The 18,122-nt window shown below is 41.1% G+C and overlaps 1 protein-coding gene across 5 annotated transcripts in view; it reads right to left on the reverse strand.

Annotated features, from left to right (window-relative positions):
• Positions 1–7,737: 7,737 nt before the first annotated feature.
• JPH1 (junctophilin 1) overlaps positions 7,738–18,122 on the reverse strand; it is an 87,951-nt gene continuing 77,566 nt past the window's right edge. The window contains exons 4-6 of one of the 5 annotated variants that reach the window (XM_043880490.1): positions 16,916–17,553; positions 10,202–10,297; positions 7,738–9,740 (exon numbers count right to left, since the gene is read on the reverse strand). In XM_043880490.1, the coding sequence (XP_043736425.1) occupies positions 10,217–10,297; positions 16,916–17,553 (719 nt within the window). In that variant the 3' untranslated portion in view covers positions 7,738–9,740; positions 10,202–10,216. Of the gene's footprint in view, positions 10,298–16,915; positions 17,554–18,122 lie in introns of those variants that run through there. The other 4 variants (XM_043880491.1, XM_043880492.1, XM_043880489.1 and 1 more) reach the window with 4 other exon arrangements.

Genomic DNA, 18,122 nt, shown 5'->3' on the forward strand with positions numbered 1-18,122 from the left:
TGAGAAGACCCAGGTTGGCTTGGTGGTTGGTGGACTGAGTGTGTATATTCATTTATTTCTTCCTTTTGCTGTGCTGGGTCTTCGCTGCCGTGCAGGCCTTTCTCTATAGCTGCAGGGAGCGGAGGCTGCTCTAGTTGCGATGCGCAGGCTTCTCGTTGCAGAGTGGGCTTCAGTATTTGTGGCACAAGGGCTCCGTGGTGTGGCTCCTGGGCTCTGGAGCACAGGCTGAATAGTTGTGGCACATGGGCTTAGTTGCTCTGCGGCATGTGGAATCTTCCCAAACTAGGGATCAAACATGTGTCCCCTGCATTGGCAGACAGATTCTTAGCCACTGAGCCCCCAAGGAAGTCCTGGGATGAGTATATATTGCATTTCTGATCAAATGGCGCATTTGCAGGGACCAGAAAGTATCTGGTTTTGGTTTCCTGACTTAGTATTCCTGGCAGGAGGGGCTCCATCTTGGGCCAAGAAATTTATTGATGGAGTAAGTACAAATTGCTAACAAAGGTGCGACTATTAAGTTAGTATTACCTATTATACACTGAGTCTAGTAGGTGCTAGGGAGCTGACTGAAATCACCTACTTTGATTCATAGATAAACATTATGAGGCAGATTTTATTGTTCCCATTTTACAGATACCAAAACTATCCTTGAGGGTCCCAAATGGACATATGATGTTTGATGCTGGCATAGCCAATGAATATAGGGATGACCCAAAACAAAGTGTGTGGCTGGTTTCATAAAACCGCATCTGAGGAGGTGGCGGGCCTGATGTAAAGCCTTCATAAGTTTCTCCTTCTGACTTCAAATCCTCAGTTACGCTGAGCTGTTTGCCACACCGCACTGGTGCACTGTGTGTGTCTAAGCTCGCCCCTGGGATGGGGAGATGGATAGGAAACCCTGCTGCGGTGAGCTGGAAAGGAGAGCTGGGGTTTCCCAGGGCACAGGGCACTGGTCAGTGTACCGAACACACAGGCAGCAGGAAAACTCCTGAGAGCTTGGAGTAGAAGAGCAAATATTAATAGTTTCGAGTGCTTCCTCTAGAATTTACTGAGGTAGTCTTTGGAAGTCAACACAAATATGGGTAGATTAATAATCTGAGTGAAGCAATGAAGACTTAAAAATACCATCTGCTAGGATCTTTTCTGGTTAGTACTACCCCTTTTGTGAAGGAAAAAATGGACATGATTATTAGGGGAAAAAATGGAAAGATCTTAGAAATATTCAAAGCTGTGGTGGCTTAGATGGTAAAGAATCTGCCTGCCATACAGGAGACCTGGGTTTGATCTCTGGGTCAGGAAGATGCCCTGGAGAAGGGAATGGCTACCCACTCCAGTAGTATTCTTGCCTGGAGAATCCCATGGACAGAAGAGCCTGGTGGAATGTGGTCCATGGGATCACAGAGTTGGACATGACTGAATGACTAACACTTTCACTTTCAATGGAAGAAAGTCAAATTGTAAAAGTAAGGAAATGTTGGGGAATGTTCATAGTGCACACTGAGAAATAAAAAAAATGATTAATTCCTCACATTACTTGTATCCTGACAAAACCAGTTGGATGTATTTAACACCTGGGTCAGGAAGATTCCCTTGGAGAAGGGAATGGCAACGTAATCCAGTATTCTTGCCTGGGGAATCCTATGAACAGAGGAACCTGTGAACTATAGTCCATAGTGCCACAAAGAGTTGGACACAACTGAGCAACTAAAACCAAGCACCACCAAATCTTTTATTTGAAGTGCAAATATATTTCATTCTTTGGTGCTTTCCTGTGTTGAGATTTATTTTCCAAATTCTTGTTTGGTGTCAGTGGATCTATGAGTGATGATAGACGCAAGTGATCTGTGTTTTTCCTTTTGAATAATGTGTGGATTTGTAGGTGTCTAACCTCTCCTAACTTTTAAAAAATTATTTAATTTTGGCTGTGTCGGGTCTTAGTTGCACCACGCAGGATCTTCATTGTGGTAGGCTTCTCTGTAGTTGTGGTGTGTGGGTTCCGGAGCATGTGGGCTCTATAGTTGTGGGTTAGTTGCCTTGAGGCCTGTAGGATCCCAGTTCCCTGACCAGGGATCAAACCTGCGTTCCCTGAAGTGGAAGGTGGATTCTTGACCACTGGACCACTAGGGAAGTCCCAAATTATTAATTTTTTAAGGCCTCACTGGGCAGCATGTGGGATCTTAGTTAACCTATCCTAACTTTTATTTGGCCCAATTATCTGATAAAACTGCTTTTCAAGTGCCACATCTAGTTCTCAGGTAATGGGGCTGATCATCTGTTACCTCCACAAAGATGCTATGTTTGAACATCTTCTTGGCTTTTATCACCTTATAAGCAGCTACCTGATCTCTAGGCATTTGTTCTAGCGGTCAGAAGAGATTGTTAAGATGTGCTTAGAACATGAGACAGAGGATGAGATGGCTGGATGGTATCACCGACTCAGTGGACATGAGTTTGAGCAAGCTCCAGTAGATGTTGAAAGACAGGGAAGCATGGGGTGCTGCAGTCCATGGGGTTGCAGAGTCAGACACGACTTAACGACTGAACAGCAGAACATGAGGAAACTGGACTTTGGGCTTCTTCTCGCCTTTGCTTCTACTTTTCCAGCACTAGGGTCATGACACTTACTTACCAGATTCTTTCCTTTCAAATACGTGCTCTAAGTGGCAGGACTGAACTAAAGCCCTTCATTGCTTTTCTGTAACCAAATAACATCATGAATTCCATTGAATATTCAGCATTGTTCTTGATATTTCATGAACGAATTTGCTTGGGGTAAGAAAAGACTTATATTGGGTTGGCCAAAAAGTTGACTTGGGTTTTTTTCTGTAAGATACGTAATGGAAAAAACCTGAAGGATATTTTTGGCCAACCCAACACATCATCACTGTAGTCATCTTCCACTGAATTTATCTCTGCCTCCACGTCTTCTCTCAAATTCTTCTCAAAGGTGGGGCTAATAGTCTTCACCACAGTAAGTGAACAGCTTTATCAATCACTGGCTGACCAAATCTCAGGCCCTCATTTTTGTGTTAATTCTACTAACAGTTGACCTAAATCAGACTTGGGATTCAAGACAATACCAAGGCAATTTTATGGGATACTGAGATCAAGGGTCAAAAGAACATGATGATTTATATCTAAATCTCTTAAGGCTTCTATTTGCGATTTCTGGGTTAATCCTAGAGATCAGGTTCAAACATACACCCACAGCAGCTTCATGTATAATGTGCCTCTTACTCCAAAATACCAAGCAAGTTTGCATTTAAAAGCTAAACATTTATTACTAATATTTAGTATTTTTTAGGATTCAAAAATAAACATGTAAATACCTTACTAAAAGTTATGAAATTTTACATACATTTAACATTTAGGATTTTAAGTACTCTTTCCAGAACTTTTTTTTTTAAATTGGGAGTATAGTTGCTTTACAATGTTGTATTAATTTCTGCTCTGAATCAGCTATATATATACATAAATCCCCTCTCTCTTAAGACCTCGCTCCCAACCCCCGACCCCAGCCCTCTGGATCATCACACAGCCCTGAGCTGAGCTCCCTGTGCTAGCCACACTTTACACACGGCCCCAGCAGCAGCAGCCGTCAATCCCAATCTCCCAATCTGTCCCATCCCCCCCACCCCATCTGTGTCCACACATCCATTCTCTACATATGCGTCTCTACTCCTGCCCTGGAAATAGGTGCACCATTTTCTAGAGTCCACACATATGCGTTAATTATGTTTTTCTTTCTGACTTACTTAATTTTGTATGACAGACTCTAGGTCTATCCACAGCTCTACAAATAACCTTACTCCATTCCTTTTTATGGTTGCGTAATATTCCATTACACACACACACACACACACACACACACACACACACACACACACACACACACACACACACACACACACACACACACACACACATCTTCTTTATCCATTCATCTCTTGTTGGACATTCAGGTTGTTTCCATATCCTCGCTCTTGTAAGTAGTGCTACAAATGAACATTGAGGTGTATGTGTCCTTCTGAATGATGGTTTTCTCAGGGTATATATGGGATTGCTGGGTTATGTTGTAGTTCTATTTTTAGTTTTTTTAAGGAACCCCCATGCTGTTTTCCATAGTGACTATATCAATTTACATTCCCACCAACAGTGCATGAGGGTTCCCTTTTCTCCACACCCTCTCCAGCATTTGTTTGTAGATTTTTTGATGATCGGCATTCTGACTGGTAAGACTTGCATTTTTCTAATAATTTCCATTTTTCTAATAATTAGGGATATTGAGCATGTTTTCATGTGCTTCTTCACCATCTGTATGTCTTCTTTGGAGAGATATTTATGTCTTCCACCTATTTTTTTGAGTGGGTTGTTTTTTTGATATTGACCTGCATGAGCTGTTTATATATTTTGGAGATTAAGCCTTTGTCCATTGCTTTGTTTGCAAATGTTTTCTCCCATTCTGAGGGTTGTCTTTTCATCTTGTTTATGGTTTATTGTGGAAAAACTTTTAATTAGGTCCCATTTATGTTTTTATTTTCATCACTCTAGGGGGTGAGTTGAAAAAGATCTTGCTGTGGTTTATGTCAGAGTGTTTTTCCTGTTTTCCTCTAAGAGTTTTATAGTGTCCAGTCTTACATTTAGGTCTTTGATCCATTTTGAGTTTATTTTTGTGTATGGTGTTAGGTAGTGTTCTAATTTCATCCTTTTACATGTAGCTCTCCAGTCTCCCCAGCACCACTTATTGAAGAGGCTGTCTTTTCTCCATGGTATATTCTTGCCTCCTTTGTTATAGGTACGTGGGCTTATCTCTGGGCTTCTGATCCTGTACCACTGATCTATATTTCTGTTTTTGTGACAGTTACACTGTCTTGATTACTGTAGCTTTGTAGTATAGTTTGAAGTCAGGGTGCCTGATTTCCTCCAGTTCAGTTTTTCTTTCTCAAGATCCTTTTGGCTATTTGGGGTCTTCTGTGTTTCCATACAAATGGTAAAATTTTTTGTTCTAATTCTTATGAAGGATGCCACTGGTAATTTGATAGGAATTGCATTGACTCTGTAGATTGCTTTGGGTAGTGGAGTCTTTTCACAATACCGATTCTCCCAATTCAAGAACATGGTATAAATAAATAATACTTAGTATTTTAAGGTTCAAAATAAATATATAAATACATTTCTAAAAGTTATGCAACTTTTAAATACATCTAACATTTAGGATTTTAAGTACATTATTCAGAACTTCTGATAGGCTTCCATAGTTACATCTACTGAGTAGCACTCAGGAACTTATGGAAATGGGCTCACGGAACCCACACTGTTACCCTGAATTTCATCATGTTGTCTGCCTTTTCATAGCTGATAAGTACGACAGTGTGGAATAACGCTAGTCAATATACTGAAATGAAAAAGCATAATATGTAGAGTCACAGCTGGGACTCTCTTACAGATATTTACAACTTTTCGGCTACATAACCTTAGGCAAGTCAACCTGCAGGAAATCTTTCATAGGGACCTTAAAAGACTCTGAGATAAAGAAGTTCTTTGTAAAGCAAATGTCACATTCTCTACTAAAAATCACATTTCAGTGTAGAGAAGGAGGTCCGTTAAGTGTGGCCTTTTATATTCACAGAGAGAGAGACTCAGTGATTACCACTGAAGAACCACCTATGACCTATGGCATAATTCACCTTTATAAAGAGCCTTTAGTGGGATCTTACTGTATTTTTAAAATTTGAGACACACGAATTAAATTTTTTTCCCAGCTCCTCCAATTAGTAAAAGCTAACATGGCCAAAGCAGTTTCTCTGTGCCAGATACTATCCTAAGCACTTAAAGTAAATAAGTTCATTTCCTCCTTAGATCTGCCCTGTGAGGTTGGCGCTATGGTTCTGCCCATTTTACAGGGGGGCACAGATTAGCGAAGAATCCACAATCAATCACAACCACAGGCAAAATTTCATCCATACTACTGTGTTAATCAGTATTCACTGCATTCTATACATTTTGATATTTTCTCTTACTCCCATATATCAGACCCCTATTGAGAGAATATCAGTCCCTACTCCGATATTTCAGACTCCTATGAGAGACTCCTAAGTACTTCTCCAGTACTTGGGGAAAGAAGGAAATGTTGGACACAGATAATTCATAAACCTGGGATAATCAAACACAGCCTGCTGAATTGTTACACTCTCTTGGCGGATATGCCACGTCCATAGTGCCTGTGGTATTGCAGACACGAGTCTACATATTCTTCCAAAGTCTGGAGTGGGTGGGTGGGGGCTGTGCGTGTAACCAGAAGCCCAGGGAGCTGCTCACCATGACTCTTGAAATAGTTATTGTGTGAAAAGGGCACATCGAATATTTTCCAGATTTCCCAACCACACAGTCTTCACCCTAGCTTTTGGCTTCAGCCACCAAAATCTGTGGTTTGGACATGAATCTGGAGTCGGTAATTGTCCTAGCACCCTGTGCTTCTCCTGCCTGCTCCAAAATAGTCTGTTCTGTGTTCTGTTCCTGGGGGATTTGCTAGGAGAGGAATCATCTGAGTTGATAAATCTGTTAATACCTAGAGCCAATAACTCTGCATTATGTTTGTGGGGGTCTTTGATACCTTAGCTCACAATAGGAGTGACCAATTTGGGATTTAAAGGCACTGTGGCAGCTTCCTGGGAAGCTGTTCTTCTAGAGAAGCCCTTTTTATTATTCCTCATAGGCTGCTTGCTGACGCATCAAGCCAGTGAGGCCAGCAGCCAGTATGGCTTCAAAGGCTGCAAACTTGCAGCAAGTTTGTTCAAGTATAAGTTTATTTAAGCTGCTTGTACCTAAGCCGGAGAAGGCAATGTCACCCCACTCCAGTACTCTTGCCTGGAGAGTCCCGTGGATGGAGGAGCCTGGTGGGCTGCAGTCCATGGGGTTGCTAAGAGTTGGACGTGACTGAGCGACTTCACTTTCACTTTTCACTTTCATGCATTGGAGAAGGAAATGGCAACCCACTCCAGTGTTCTTGCCTGGAGAATCCCAGGGACAGGGGAGTCTGGTGGGCTGCCGTCTATGGGGTCGCACAGAGTCGGACACGACTGAAGTGATTTAGCAGCAGCAGTACCTAAGCAGCAGGGGCTACAGTAACATACCAATTTCTCTGGCCCACAATGGTCAAAAAACTAACTGCAAAGTGCCCGTGCAGGAGATTTACTTCAACTTGACGTTTTCCTTGAAAACAGGAATGGACTTAAAACCTGGGATAAGGCACTAATACAGTTAATGACTCTGGCTGGTGGCTCAGCTGATAGAGTCCGCCTGCCAGTGCAGGAGATGCAGGAGACACGGGTTGATCCCTGAGTCGGGAAGATCCCCTGGATAAGGAAATAATAGCAACCCGTCCCAGTATTCCTGCCTGGGAAATCCCATGGACAGAGGAGCCTGGCGGGCTACAGTCCATAGGGTTGCAAAGAGTTGGACATGACTGAGTGCATATACAATGAAGGCAACGAGCAGAGCCAAGAAGCTTATTTTGCAAAATTACCTGAAAGGCCCAAGGTGAAAGAAACATAGAAAAAAATAATGGTGCAGCACTGTGTCCTTCTGCCAGGTGGATTCTTTGAGCACTGTGCTGCCCCCCGCCCATTTCTATTATTAATTTTTCATCAGATCTTTCAACACCATCACCATCAAAAAATTCCACATAACTCAAGACAGTAATTTACTCTTAAAGGAAACACACCTGCAACTTTATTAATAACCAACTTTTTTTTTTATTAGAGCAGATACAGTTGTGAAAACTGTACATTATACATTTTGGTTTCAAGGATTATAAATAACGGAACTCGCAGGTAGGGAGTTCTTTTTCACAGCAAGAAACTTTAAATAAACAAAGTCATGTTTTATTAAGTACATTGGCAGACTTCATGTGCTGTCCAAAATGTAGAGTACAGTATAACAACCCATTAGAAAGAGCCTTTCATGTAAAATACAGCTGTGCACATTTTAGAAAAATACCAACAATTTGAGCTTTGTTTTAAAAAAGCTTATAAATCATACATATATTTATAAATGGAACCAACATGCTCACTTTATAAACATATCCTTTATTATCTGTTACCCATTATTTCCAAAGCATTACACATTTGAAATAAACACTTAAGATTAAATATTTTATTTCATTTTTTTTAAAAAAAAATCAGCTTTCCCAGCATCAAGAGCTGTGGGGTTAGGAAGGAGCAGTGAGAGTGTGGACACCGACACGGGAACTGAAACGTTTCTTGGGTAAAAATGTACTTCCTAGATTTAAAAGTCAAAGCAAAATGTAAAAAATAAATATACAAGTTGTAATTTTCATTTGCTCTCTTTCTGCTTTCTTCTTTATTCCATATTGGTCACACCCAGGAGTTTCAACATATTGTACTTCTGCAAAAAACACCACTGGGTTACTACCCTGCAGGTGACATTCAAGTCCACATCTGTGCTAACATGTGACTTCTCTCTTCTGCATCGAAACGGGAGCAAATAAGGTAAGAAAAATCTGATTAAACCATGCAGATCATGAAAATACTTAGGAATAGCTCCCTCTCCTTAATATTTTACCAAGATTGAATGGATAACTTTCCTCCCCTGATTTTCTTTTTAAATAATTATATAAAGCCCACATAGTTTCTCTAAATAAGCATGCTTCTGAGTAATAAAGAATAAATTATAAAACAGCAAAAAAATCCGTTTATGTCAGAACAACAAAGGACTGCAAAAGACAGATACTTAAAAATTGTCTACGCCTTTAAAGTGTGAAATAAAATTACAAAAGGACTTTGAAAAACACGAAAGGCATAAAATTGAGAAGCACTGATTGAACAAAGCTTTATGCTCTACCTGAATGTATTCAATGAAAATTTGTAAGTTGTGGAAAAAAAAAAGAGAAGAGCAGTTATTAATAGCATCTTGCTTAACTTTCATGGGAATTAACATAGCCACTGACAAGATTTTATTTGGTTGTTAAAGTACGTCAGCAATGAAACTGAATCCTTTGAACACTGATTACTGCAACCCATGCAACATTTTGACTATACTTCTTAGAATTCTGTTGTCTTTCAGCTTTTAAAATTTAGCACCTCTGAAGTGCATAAATAAATTCATCTCAGTAGTGTTAAAAATGTTTAAGTGATTTCTTAGGTATAATGCCTTCAAATTGCTAAATTTTAAATAGCCTTTTACAGGTCTAGGAAGACTAAACATGACACGAAGAATGATGTATTGCTATTAAATAAACACATTTTCTCTAGAGTTCTGTTGTTTTCTTTTCCTCGAGATGCGACACGTGTGCCTCCTCCGGCCAGGACCGCACGCTGTAGGTGACCACACATCAGATTTAAGTAAACAGCAGAAATGAACAGAACCGTGCACAAGCCGACAGAACCTTCTCTCCCGGGACGTTCCAGGAGATGAGAAAGCAGCAGGTCGTGGCATAAGACTGGTGAGTGATGCTGCTGCCTACTTCCTCTACTGAGACCGGAGTGAATGTTGGAACCATGGCCGCAGCAACACAATCCTCCAACCCATTCCTAGGGCGGTCGTTTGTTTCCCCAGCTCCCTACTAGCAACGTCAGATGGTAAAATAGTAAGGCAGCTGTTGACTTCCGTCAAAAAAAAGAAAAAAAAAAAAAAAAGCAGCTCCATATATCTCCAGTTTAGTCACACTCTGCTAGGACAGATGGAGTAGCCACTGCCAAGAACTTCGCCGGATGGGGCTGCTTCAGCAGATGTTAAGAAAGAATGATTATTAAGTTTTGCTCTCCAACATGGTTGACTGCTTCAGCTCCCAGAGGACCCCATAGCCACAACGCCTTCCCAGGGGGGACCGGACAGGTCCTCCGGCTGAATTTTCCATCTTTCTCTCTCTCTCTCTTGTGAGCCCATCCTAATTCCAAGCCTCCTTCCCTGTGTCTGAGTCTGCCTGGAGTGTGCCATTTAAAGGGCTGATGACACCACTGCAGAGGACCGTGGGCTCACACCACTAGTTGTCATGACTTCACCGAAGGGTCAAAACAGTGATATCATTAAGTAACTATGTTGAATCACATTCAGGCGCAGCCAAAATTAAATTGAAGGACAATGCACGGTTGTTAAAAAAAAAAAAAAAAGTAAATCTGAATAGGGGAAAAGAATGTGATAGATTGCGATTTTATATAGAAATTAAGGCTATTCTTACCTTTACTAATTCCAATCAAGTTAGAAAGTGAACAAAAAGAATGGCCAACCCGATATTCAACAGCATGACGAGGATGATCATGATTGAATTAGGGCCCTGGAAATGAAACAGAACAAAATAGAAAATTCTAAGTGTTACTTTCCCACGTTAATAGCAACAGTTAAACTAGCTCACAAAACCAATTACCAAAAATACTTAAAAAGACACAACACAGCTGCAGGTTCACATAGTCAAAGTTATGGTTTTTCTAGTAGTCATGTACAGGTGTGAGTTGGACCATAAAGAAGGCTGAGTGCCTAAGAATTGATGCTTTCAAACTGTGGTGCTGGAGAAAACTCTTGAGAGAGTCCCTTGGACAGCAAGGAGATCAAACCAGTCAATCCTAAAGGAAATCAGCTTTGAGTATTCATTGGAAGGACTGATGTTGAAGTTCCAATACTTTGGCCACCTGATGTGAAGAGGTGACTCATTAGAAAAGGCCCTCACGTTGGGAAAGATTGAGGACAGGAGGAGAGGAGGTTGGGAGAGGATGAGATGGTTAGATAGCATCACTAACTCAATGGACCTGAGTCTGAGCAAACTCCAGCAGACAGTGAAGGACAAGGAAGCCTGGCATGCTGCCATCCAAAGGGGTTGCAAAAAATTGGACATGACTTAGTGTGTGAACAACAACAACACAGTTGCAGTAAATAAAGCATGAATAATGACAACAGTTCTAAAAGATATAAACTAAAAATAGCTATGTTGTATTTAGATGGAGTCATCTCTGAACTTTCACAGAAAAATGAATCTAGTATTGATTAAACCTAAAAAATGACTTAAAAAATAATTGACTTCACCTTAAAACACTGGGCAACAGTCTGGGTGAGACAGCTCACCATAATGGGTTTAAAACTGATGGGAATTAAAGATGCATTTTTGTTAGGTAGGGTGTAATGATTTCTAGGAAGAAATCATTTCCTCATCAAGGCAGCTGGAAACAGGAGAGTGAAATCTGAAGGATGGTGAGGCTGCTCTGGCAAAGTTCAGGAAAAACTCAGGAGGAGGTTCTTTGACTCTTGTTTTCTCTGGTCTTCTTTTTGGATACCATCCCTTCCTTAAGGTAAAAACTACAAGTGGGAAATTGAACCCTTTTGTTAAATTACTGTGCAAGATCTTTTTTTAATTTCTCTGCTCAGAGCCACAGTATTTCAGAAATCAAGTTATATTTTAACAAATCACAGAATCCTATTTTGGTAAGTACCACTATAATAAATACCACACAGTCTAAAGTGCCACAAATTTACTTTTTTTAAAATACAAAACAAAACCATTGTATGACCCATCTGTTTAGATCTGGTTGTGCTTGGCTATCTTTACTATAAAGAGGCATTCTTGGTATTAACTATTAAAATAGTGTCTAATTCTTAAGTGGCATTAAAAGTACTCTAAAACTTGCCTTATAAGGGAGGTGGGGTAGGTAGTTTCATTCTCATTTTACGGACGAGGAACCAGTTGTACTATAGTTGATTATCCTACAGTGAAACTGTGTCAGTCTTCAGATGCTGTAATGATGTGATTTGTGGAGGGTGGTGAGTGAGTAAGGGAGGCTGGAACTGCCAATGGTTAGTGCTCATCTCACGGGGTCCAGGGCTTGAGTCCCATGTCCTTCAAGGAGGCCTCTTTTCTGGATGAGGCCACATCCTCCCTGGTAGAGGTCAGAGTGTCTCCTCTTTCTGTGTCCTAACACTTCACACCTTACTGTCCTTTCTTGTTAACTGCCATCTTTTCCCCCAGACTGAGTCCCACAGGGGTCCTCCTTGTTCACCACTATGTACTCACACATAAGGGCTGTCCAGTTCATCCAGACAACCAGTATTTAATGAGAACCCACCTTCCACTTTTCCAATACTATGGATGTGGTGGCTGAACACTGTATTAAATGAAGAACAGGGTGATTCATAAAATCAGGGTGACAGAGAAGAGGAATAAAAATGGGTGTTATAGAGGGATTCTTAGAAGAAAAAGCCTAGTTCCTACACTCCAAGCAAACGGGAGGAAAATAATTCTTCACAGTGATTATTAGTTCCATTTTACACACCTCCAAAAAGGTAAGTGTCTTGCCCAAGGTTACTCAGACAGTTTGAATAAATTAGAACTGAGATTAAATAACTTTGGTCTGTTCACTTCAGAACTACATGTTCTTCATCTCTATTAAAGTCACAGGCCTTAGTTTAAAAATAATTTACCATCAACTTCTTTAAACTGGAATTTTCATCTATATCCTATAGTATCAGAAAAACATCAGTTCTTGATAATGACCAATGGGTCTTTTAGAATAGTTGTGTTCTAAATTAATAGCAGAGTACTAACCTATGTAACTCCTCAATTATGGTTAGCTTACAACATATAAATAATGTAGGGAAACTCTTAGAACTCAGAAAATAATTGATGATCTTTCAACATTATTACTCAGGCCAGAGATTATGGAAATGCTATTAATATACATACTGAATAGACTTTGCTCACTGAATGTGTTTAGATTTTCTTAGGAATCTGTTAAGAATTCTGGGATCCTTTCAACTCTTTTGGATTAGTGGATTTCATTTCATAATTCCTCAAGATAGTGAGTGATAATGAAAGAAGACAAGGGAAAGTAACGTCAAACCAATATGATGCAAAGTTCAGTGACTTACAAGGGACCCTGAGAAAGCAGAATGATAGAGAAAGTACCTTCAGTAATGGTGTGCCTGGACCTTTCACTCCCACTCTGAGTCTTTAAAAGGTTCCATGAATTTATCTAACTTTTTGAATTCGTCAGTATTTTGGGTTTGTGTATATTTATTCAGACATAATTTCTATTGAATAAGTATTTCTCCCATATATATTCTAATATACATATATATTTATCCTACCAGTATAGCTCCACTTATAAAGCTATTTTTAAAGATGACTCAGTTTAGATAAGAGTAAACGGGCAATAAAAGGCTCAAACAGCCAGGTAAAAAAATTAAATTCTGGGACACTATGTTTAACAGGTGGATATCAAGACATGACCTCTGTGCTCATCAGACACCTGGGCTGGGTACAGAGTGGAAAGCTTTAAGGTGAAGCCTCATAAATATGACTGCAGTGGCCAGTTGTAGCTTAAAATAGCAAAAAGAAAAAAAGTCAGCCTTGCTTTTGAAGACTGACTGAGACAGGTGTAATACAAGAAGCAGGGCAGAGTACAAGTCTTGATTAGAAGAAACTTTCAGGCAGTTAGAAACTAATGTACAGGAAGTCAAACTATGGAAAGAAGTTCTAACTCAAGAATTTTTTTCTTCAAGAGACTATCACTCATTTAAAATTATGAAGAATTTTCTGAAGAGTTAGTACAATTTGATAAACTTCAAGCTTCTCCAAAAACATGAAAAAAGCAAAAGTTAATTATATGTGTTTACTGTGTGTGTGTGGTTCAAACCTGATCTAACATGGCTGCCTTAGGTTTTATAACAATTCAGAAGAAACGTTGGTAAATCTCAAACTTGGAAGCTGATCAGTGTAACTGCTAAGAGAAAAGTGTGGGCTGTTTTCAGGAGTTGAGTCTCCTAACTAGAAGACCCCTCACAAGTCTCTTTGATCATAAGGTTCTCAAGGTATCTCCTTATTGCCTTCTACCCAAGTTGCCATATTGCAAAAATCCTACAAAAATCTTGGCATCACATAGAATGTACTTTCCTGGGACATGAGTCCTCGTGCAACCACTGCCCACAGGAGTCACAGACTGGAAGAAGGTTGTAAAGTAATCCCTGCTGTGGCTCCCCTTCTCCCACGTGTTAGCCTGTGTCCCCGAAGATTCTATTTCTAGGAATCAATACCCAGGGTGATCCTGAGGATGGATCAAAACCTACTGGAAAATATTTATGAACTGTTTATGCTCCAACTAGTGTTGAGGTGAACTTAATAACAGCGCTTTCTGAATATCTACCCTATGCGAGGCACTAAGACCTTTACAAGGATCAACTTACAACCACTGATATTAATCTTCACAACCCTTGATACAGGTACAGATGAAGAAACTAAGTCACAGAACAGGTTAAGAAACTTGCGTAAAAGTCAAAGAGCTGGTAAGTAACACAGCTGGGATTTGAACCTGTGGTGTCTGGCATAAGAGGCCACACCCTTAGCTAGTAGCCTACACTCTCAGGAAGCTGGCTGACTACAATTCTGCAAATTGTTTGGTGATTCTGACTCAAAGTGGACCTCTAACACTGTCTCACAAAGAGGAACTCAGTCTGGTTTCCCCTCTAAGGTCTGCTTTAGTGTGAGTGTTTCTGCGAGTTTCCAAGTTGTTATTTGTAAATTTCTAACTTACACACTGTCTTAATTTCAAAATTGTATGTAGTGCTCTTTTGTTTTAAAGGTCATTCACTGACTACCTTTAGGATGATTCTGTCACGTTCCTAACTCCCTGTGAAGAAAACAGTTACCAGGGGTGTGAAAGGCAGCTTTCTGTTATCAAGGAAGGGAAGGTTAATTGTTAAACTCTTTACTGAGTGAGAGAGTGAAGTTGCTCAGTCATGTCCGACTCTTTGCGACCCCATGGACTGTAGCGTACCAGGCTTCTCCATCCATGGGACTTTCCAGGCAAAAGTACTGGAGGGGGTTGTCATTTCTTTCTCCAGAGGATGCTCCTGACCCACAGGGATCGAATCCCGGTCTCCCACATTGTAGGCAGACGCTTTACCGTCTGAGCCACCAGGTGCCAATTCAGCCCTGACTTCCAGCTCCTAACAGAGGTACAGAGCTGCTGGCCGCCTCCTATCCTGGGGTGTCCAAGGGAACCCTAGAGACCAGCCTGCAGAGCTGCACGACGCCTGGCTAACTCCCAGAAGCTGAATGTTCTGCACATCCACGAAACAGATGCTGTTTCTAAACAAGAAGGCGCTAATTCACCAAACATACAAATCAGTTAACAGTTTATTACAGGTAAGAACTAGGTAACTCACATAATGTGAGGGACACTGGGGCATAAACTTTCCCTTAGGGAGTTCTTAAAATCAACTGAACCCCACTAATGGGTACCCAAAAGGTATGAACGATATAGCCTTGTATTGTCTGAATTTTCCTCTTGTAAATTAAGCAAACTAATGCCAATTTATATGGGAAGCTTGACTAACCCTATGGATAAATGCTGAAAGCCAAAAGAGAAGTTATCACATTTAACAAACTCAGTAGTGATAACATTAACACATATTTAGTATCAGAATACTGATATATCAATGTTAAAAAAATGCTTACTGAACAGTGAGTCTCAAAACTACTGTTTTGGAAACCACGTATCTATATAAAAGCTTGACTCTTGGAAAGTTAATCATGTTAATTTGATTAATTTAGATAATTAAAAAGGTGAGAATTTAAATAAGGTGGGAACCCATGTTAATAGATATCAGCAAAATAAACCTAAGAAATTTCAAACATAAAAGTCAGTTGAAAATGAATTTCAATGTTAACCCTATGAGTAGACTGAACAGACAAAAGTAAACTGATGGTTATATTCTCATTGGCCAAAATATTAATCTACACCTTTACGCAAATATGTCTCAGAAATTACTAGTCAATACAGGGTCAACTGTGGCTTCTTCCCTAAATTACAATCTTTTCCAAAGCCATATGACCAGGTCAACAATTTAATAGAATTTTAAACCTTACTGAATAAGGATTTTGATATCTATCAATGAGAGCTTTCTGGTTGAATAATAGAAACAGTAAATGGTCAAGACTCATAATAAAACTAGCATCTATGAGAAAACTGAAATTTTAGGAAGATTTACTCTCTGAGGAATTAGAAAACCAAAGTAACTTTCTTAACCAATTGAAAATTTTCACTTCTTATACAGGAGAGAAATAGTTCTTAAAAGCCTGGCTATTAAATAAAATCCAAACTAAACATTTATGAGAATAATTCACAATAGCCAGAAAAGACGTTTTGTTGAAAGATGCTGACTGTCGTTGGGGTGGAATCTAAAGGTAAATTAAGAACTTAGCAAACGGCAGTGGAACTCTCCTCCTGGTTAGAGCACAACGGCCAGCCTCTGGGCCAAGGTGCATGATTCCTTCCCAGCCCCAGCAGTCAGCTGCTGTTACAGGCTGCCCGTTTGTGTCCCCTGCCCCAAAATTCACACAATGAAGCCCCAGGCCCTGGAGGATGGACCTTGGGGAGGAGATCGGGTCATGAGGTTGGAGCCCTTTGACGGTATTCGTTTCCCCTTTCTTAGCCCTGCGAAGACTCAGGGAGAGGTGGCCCATGGTCCATGGACCAGGCAGTGGGTTCTCACCAGACCTCAGATCTGCTGGTGCCTTGATCTTGGGACCATTCAGCCTCCAGAACTGTGACAAATAAGCGTTTGATTTTTAAACCACACAGTTCAAGGTATATAGTTTTTTGTTACCACAGCTGGAGCTGATAAGACAGCTCCCATGAAGCTTACCACCACATGCTGGTAAAGGCTTGTGAAAGTGGAGCTGGGACAAGGTGGTCACGTGAGCCCACCTGTAGGAAGCCTGAGGGAGGCCGCGTGAACATGGAGGAAATGCTGCGCGGAGAGCCCCTGGTGGCTAGGCCACTGGTGCTAATAAACGCTACCATTCAGAGCCCTGGGCTCCTTGTCATCAAGGCGCCCGTCTCCCCTGATGCCCCCAGAAGAGCCCAGAGGAGCAGAGGGACAGGGAGCCACGTCTCGTACAACTTACTGAATTGGCTTCTTTTTCCAAAGCAGGGCGCGCATCGCTGCTCGCTGGGTTCTTTGGTATAGCAAGTTCAGACTTCTTAGCTTTTGGCTCAGCTTTGCTTTCTTTGGCAACTGGTTTTGTCACAGATTTAGGGGGACTCCACTTGTTGGGTGACGGCTTGTGCACCAGTGCCGAGGAAGACTGGCTCGGCCCCTCCTCCTCCGCGTCCTCCGGAGGGTGCTGGGGGGCGTTCAGTTTCACGTAGTAGCCGTGGTACTGAGTATGCAGCTCCCCGTTACTGGGGTTGGGGATGTGGTGGCGGCCAGAGTACTTGGAGGAGGGCACGACCGCCCCCACCTCCTTCGGGGGCGCCTTGGAGGTCAAGGGCTTGTTGACAGCGGCCGTCACCTTCTCCTCAGCCGCGCTGCGTTTGTCCTGGTTGAGTCTCGCCCCTGAACTGGGGTTCTGCTTCCTTGCGGGCTTTGGGGAGGGAGAGCGGCCTTCTCTGGGACTTGGCTCAGGAGACTCTGGGGGGGTGGTGCCTTTGCGGTAGAAGTGAGGCGATTCCTTTGGTGTGGGGGGCTTTTCCGGGACCTTGTCTTCGGGATTTTCTTTAGCATCTACACCTTCCTGAAATCTCTGTTTGATATAATCTGGGCCTGGGGAGAAAGTGGACAACAGAACGGGAGGTGATAAAATGAAAATAAGGCATAAAGGCTTATTCCTCTCATGGCTGCAAACATATATATATTTGCTAAATCAACTTAGCCTTTCCTCTTTTTCTTTAAAATGTCTTTATAAGGCTTTGACTACACACAAGGATGTTTCATGCCCTGGGAGAAAGATTAAAGTGATATGTACTTGCCTGGAGAATCCTATGGACAGAGGAGCCTGGCAGGCTACGGTCCACAGGGTTGCACAGATTTGGACACTACTTAGCACACACACGCACATATGTACCATTAATTTACACTATTTTGATAGCCATAAAAGTGAAACAGTCCTGATTTCCCATGTAATTGTACTGTTCCCTCCGGCTGGCAGAATAGGGAGGCAGAATTCATATGGATGGAGCACTGCTGACAGCACCATAATTAATCTGCACATTCAAATTACACGGTATAACTAAAATACAAAGTATATGCTCACATACAAAAATAAACTGACTCGTATGCTTAATATTTAATATATTAGAACACTTAAATATATTAAAAGAGTGTTTAATAAA

Source organism: Cervus elaphus, chromosome 21 (assembly GCF_910594005.1).
Source record: "Cervus elaphus chromosome 21, mCerEla1.1, whole genome shotgun sequence".
NCBI lineage: Eukaryota > Metazoa > Chordata > Mammalia > Artiodactyla > Cervidae > Cervus > Cervus elaphus.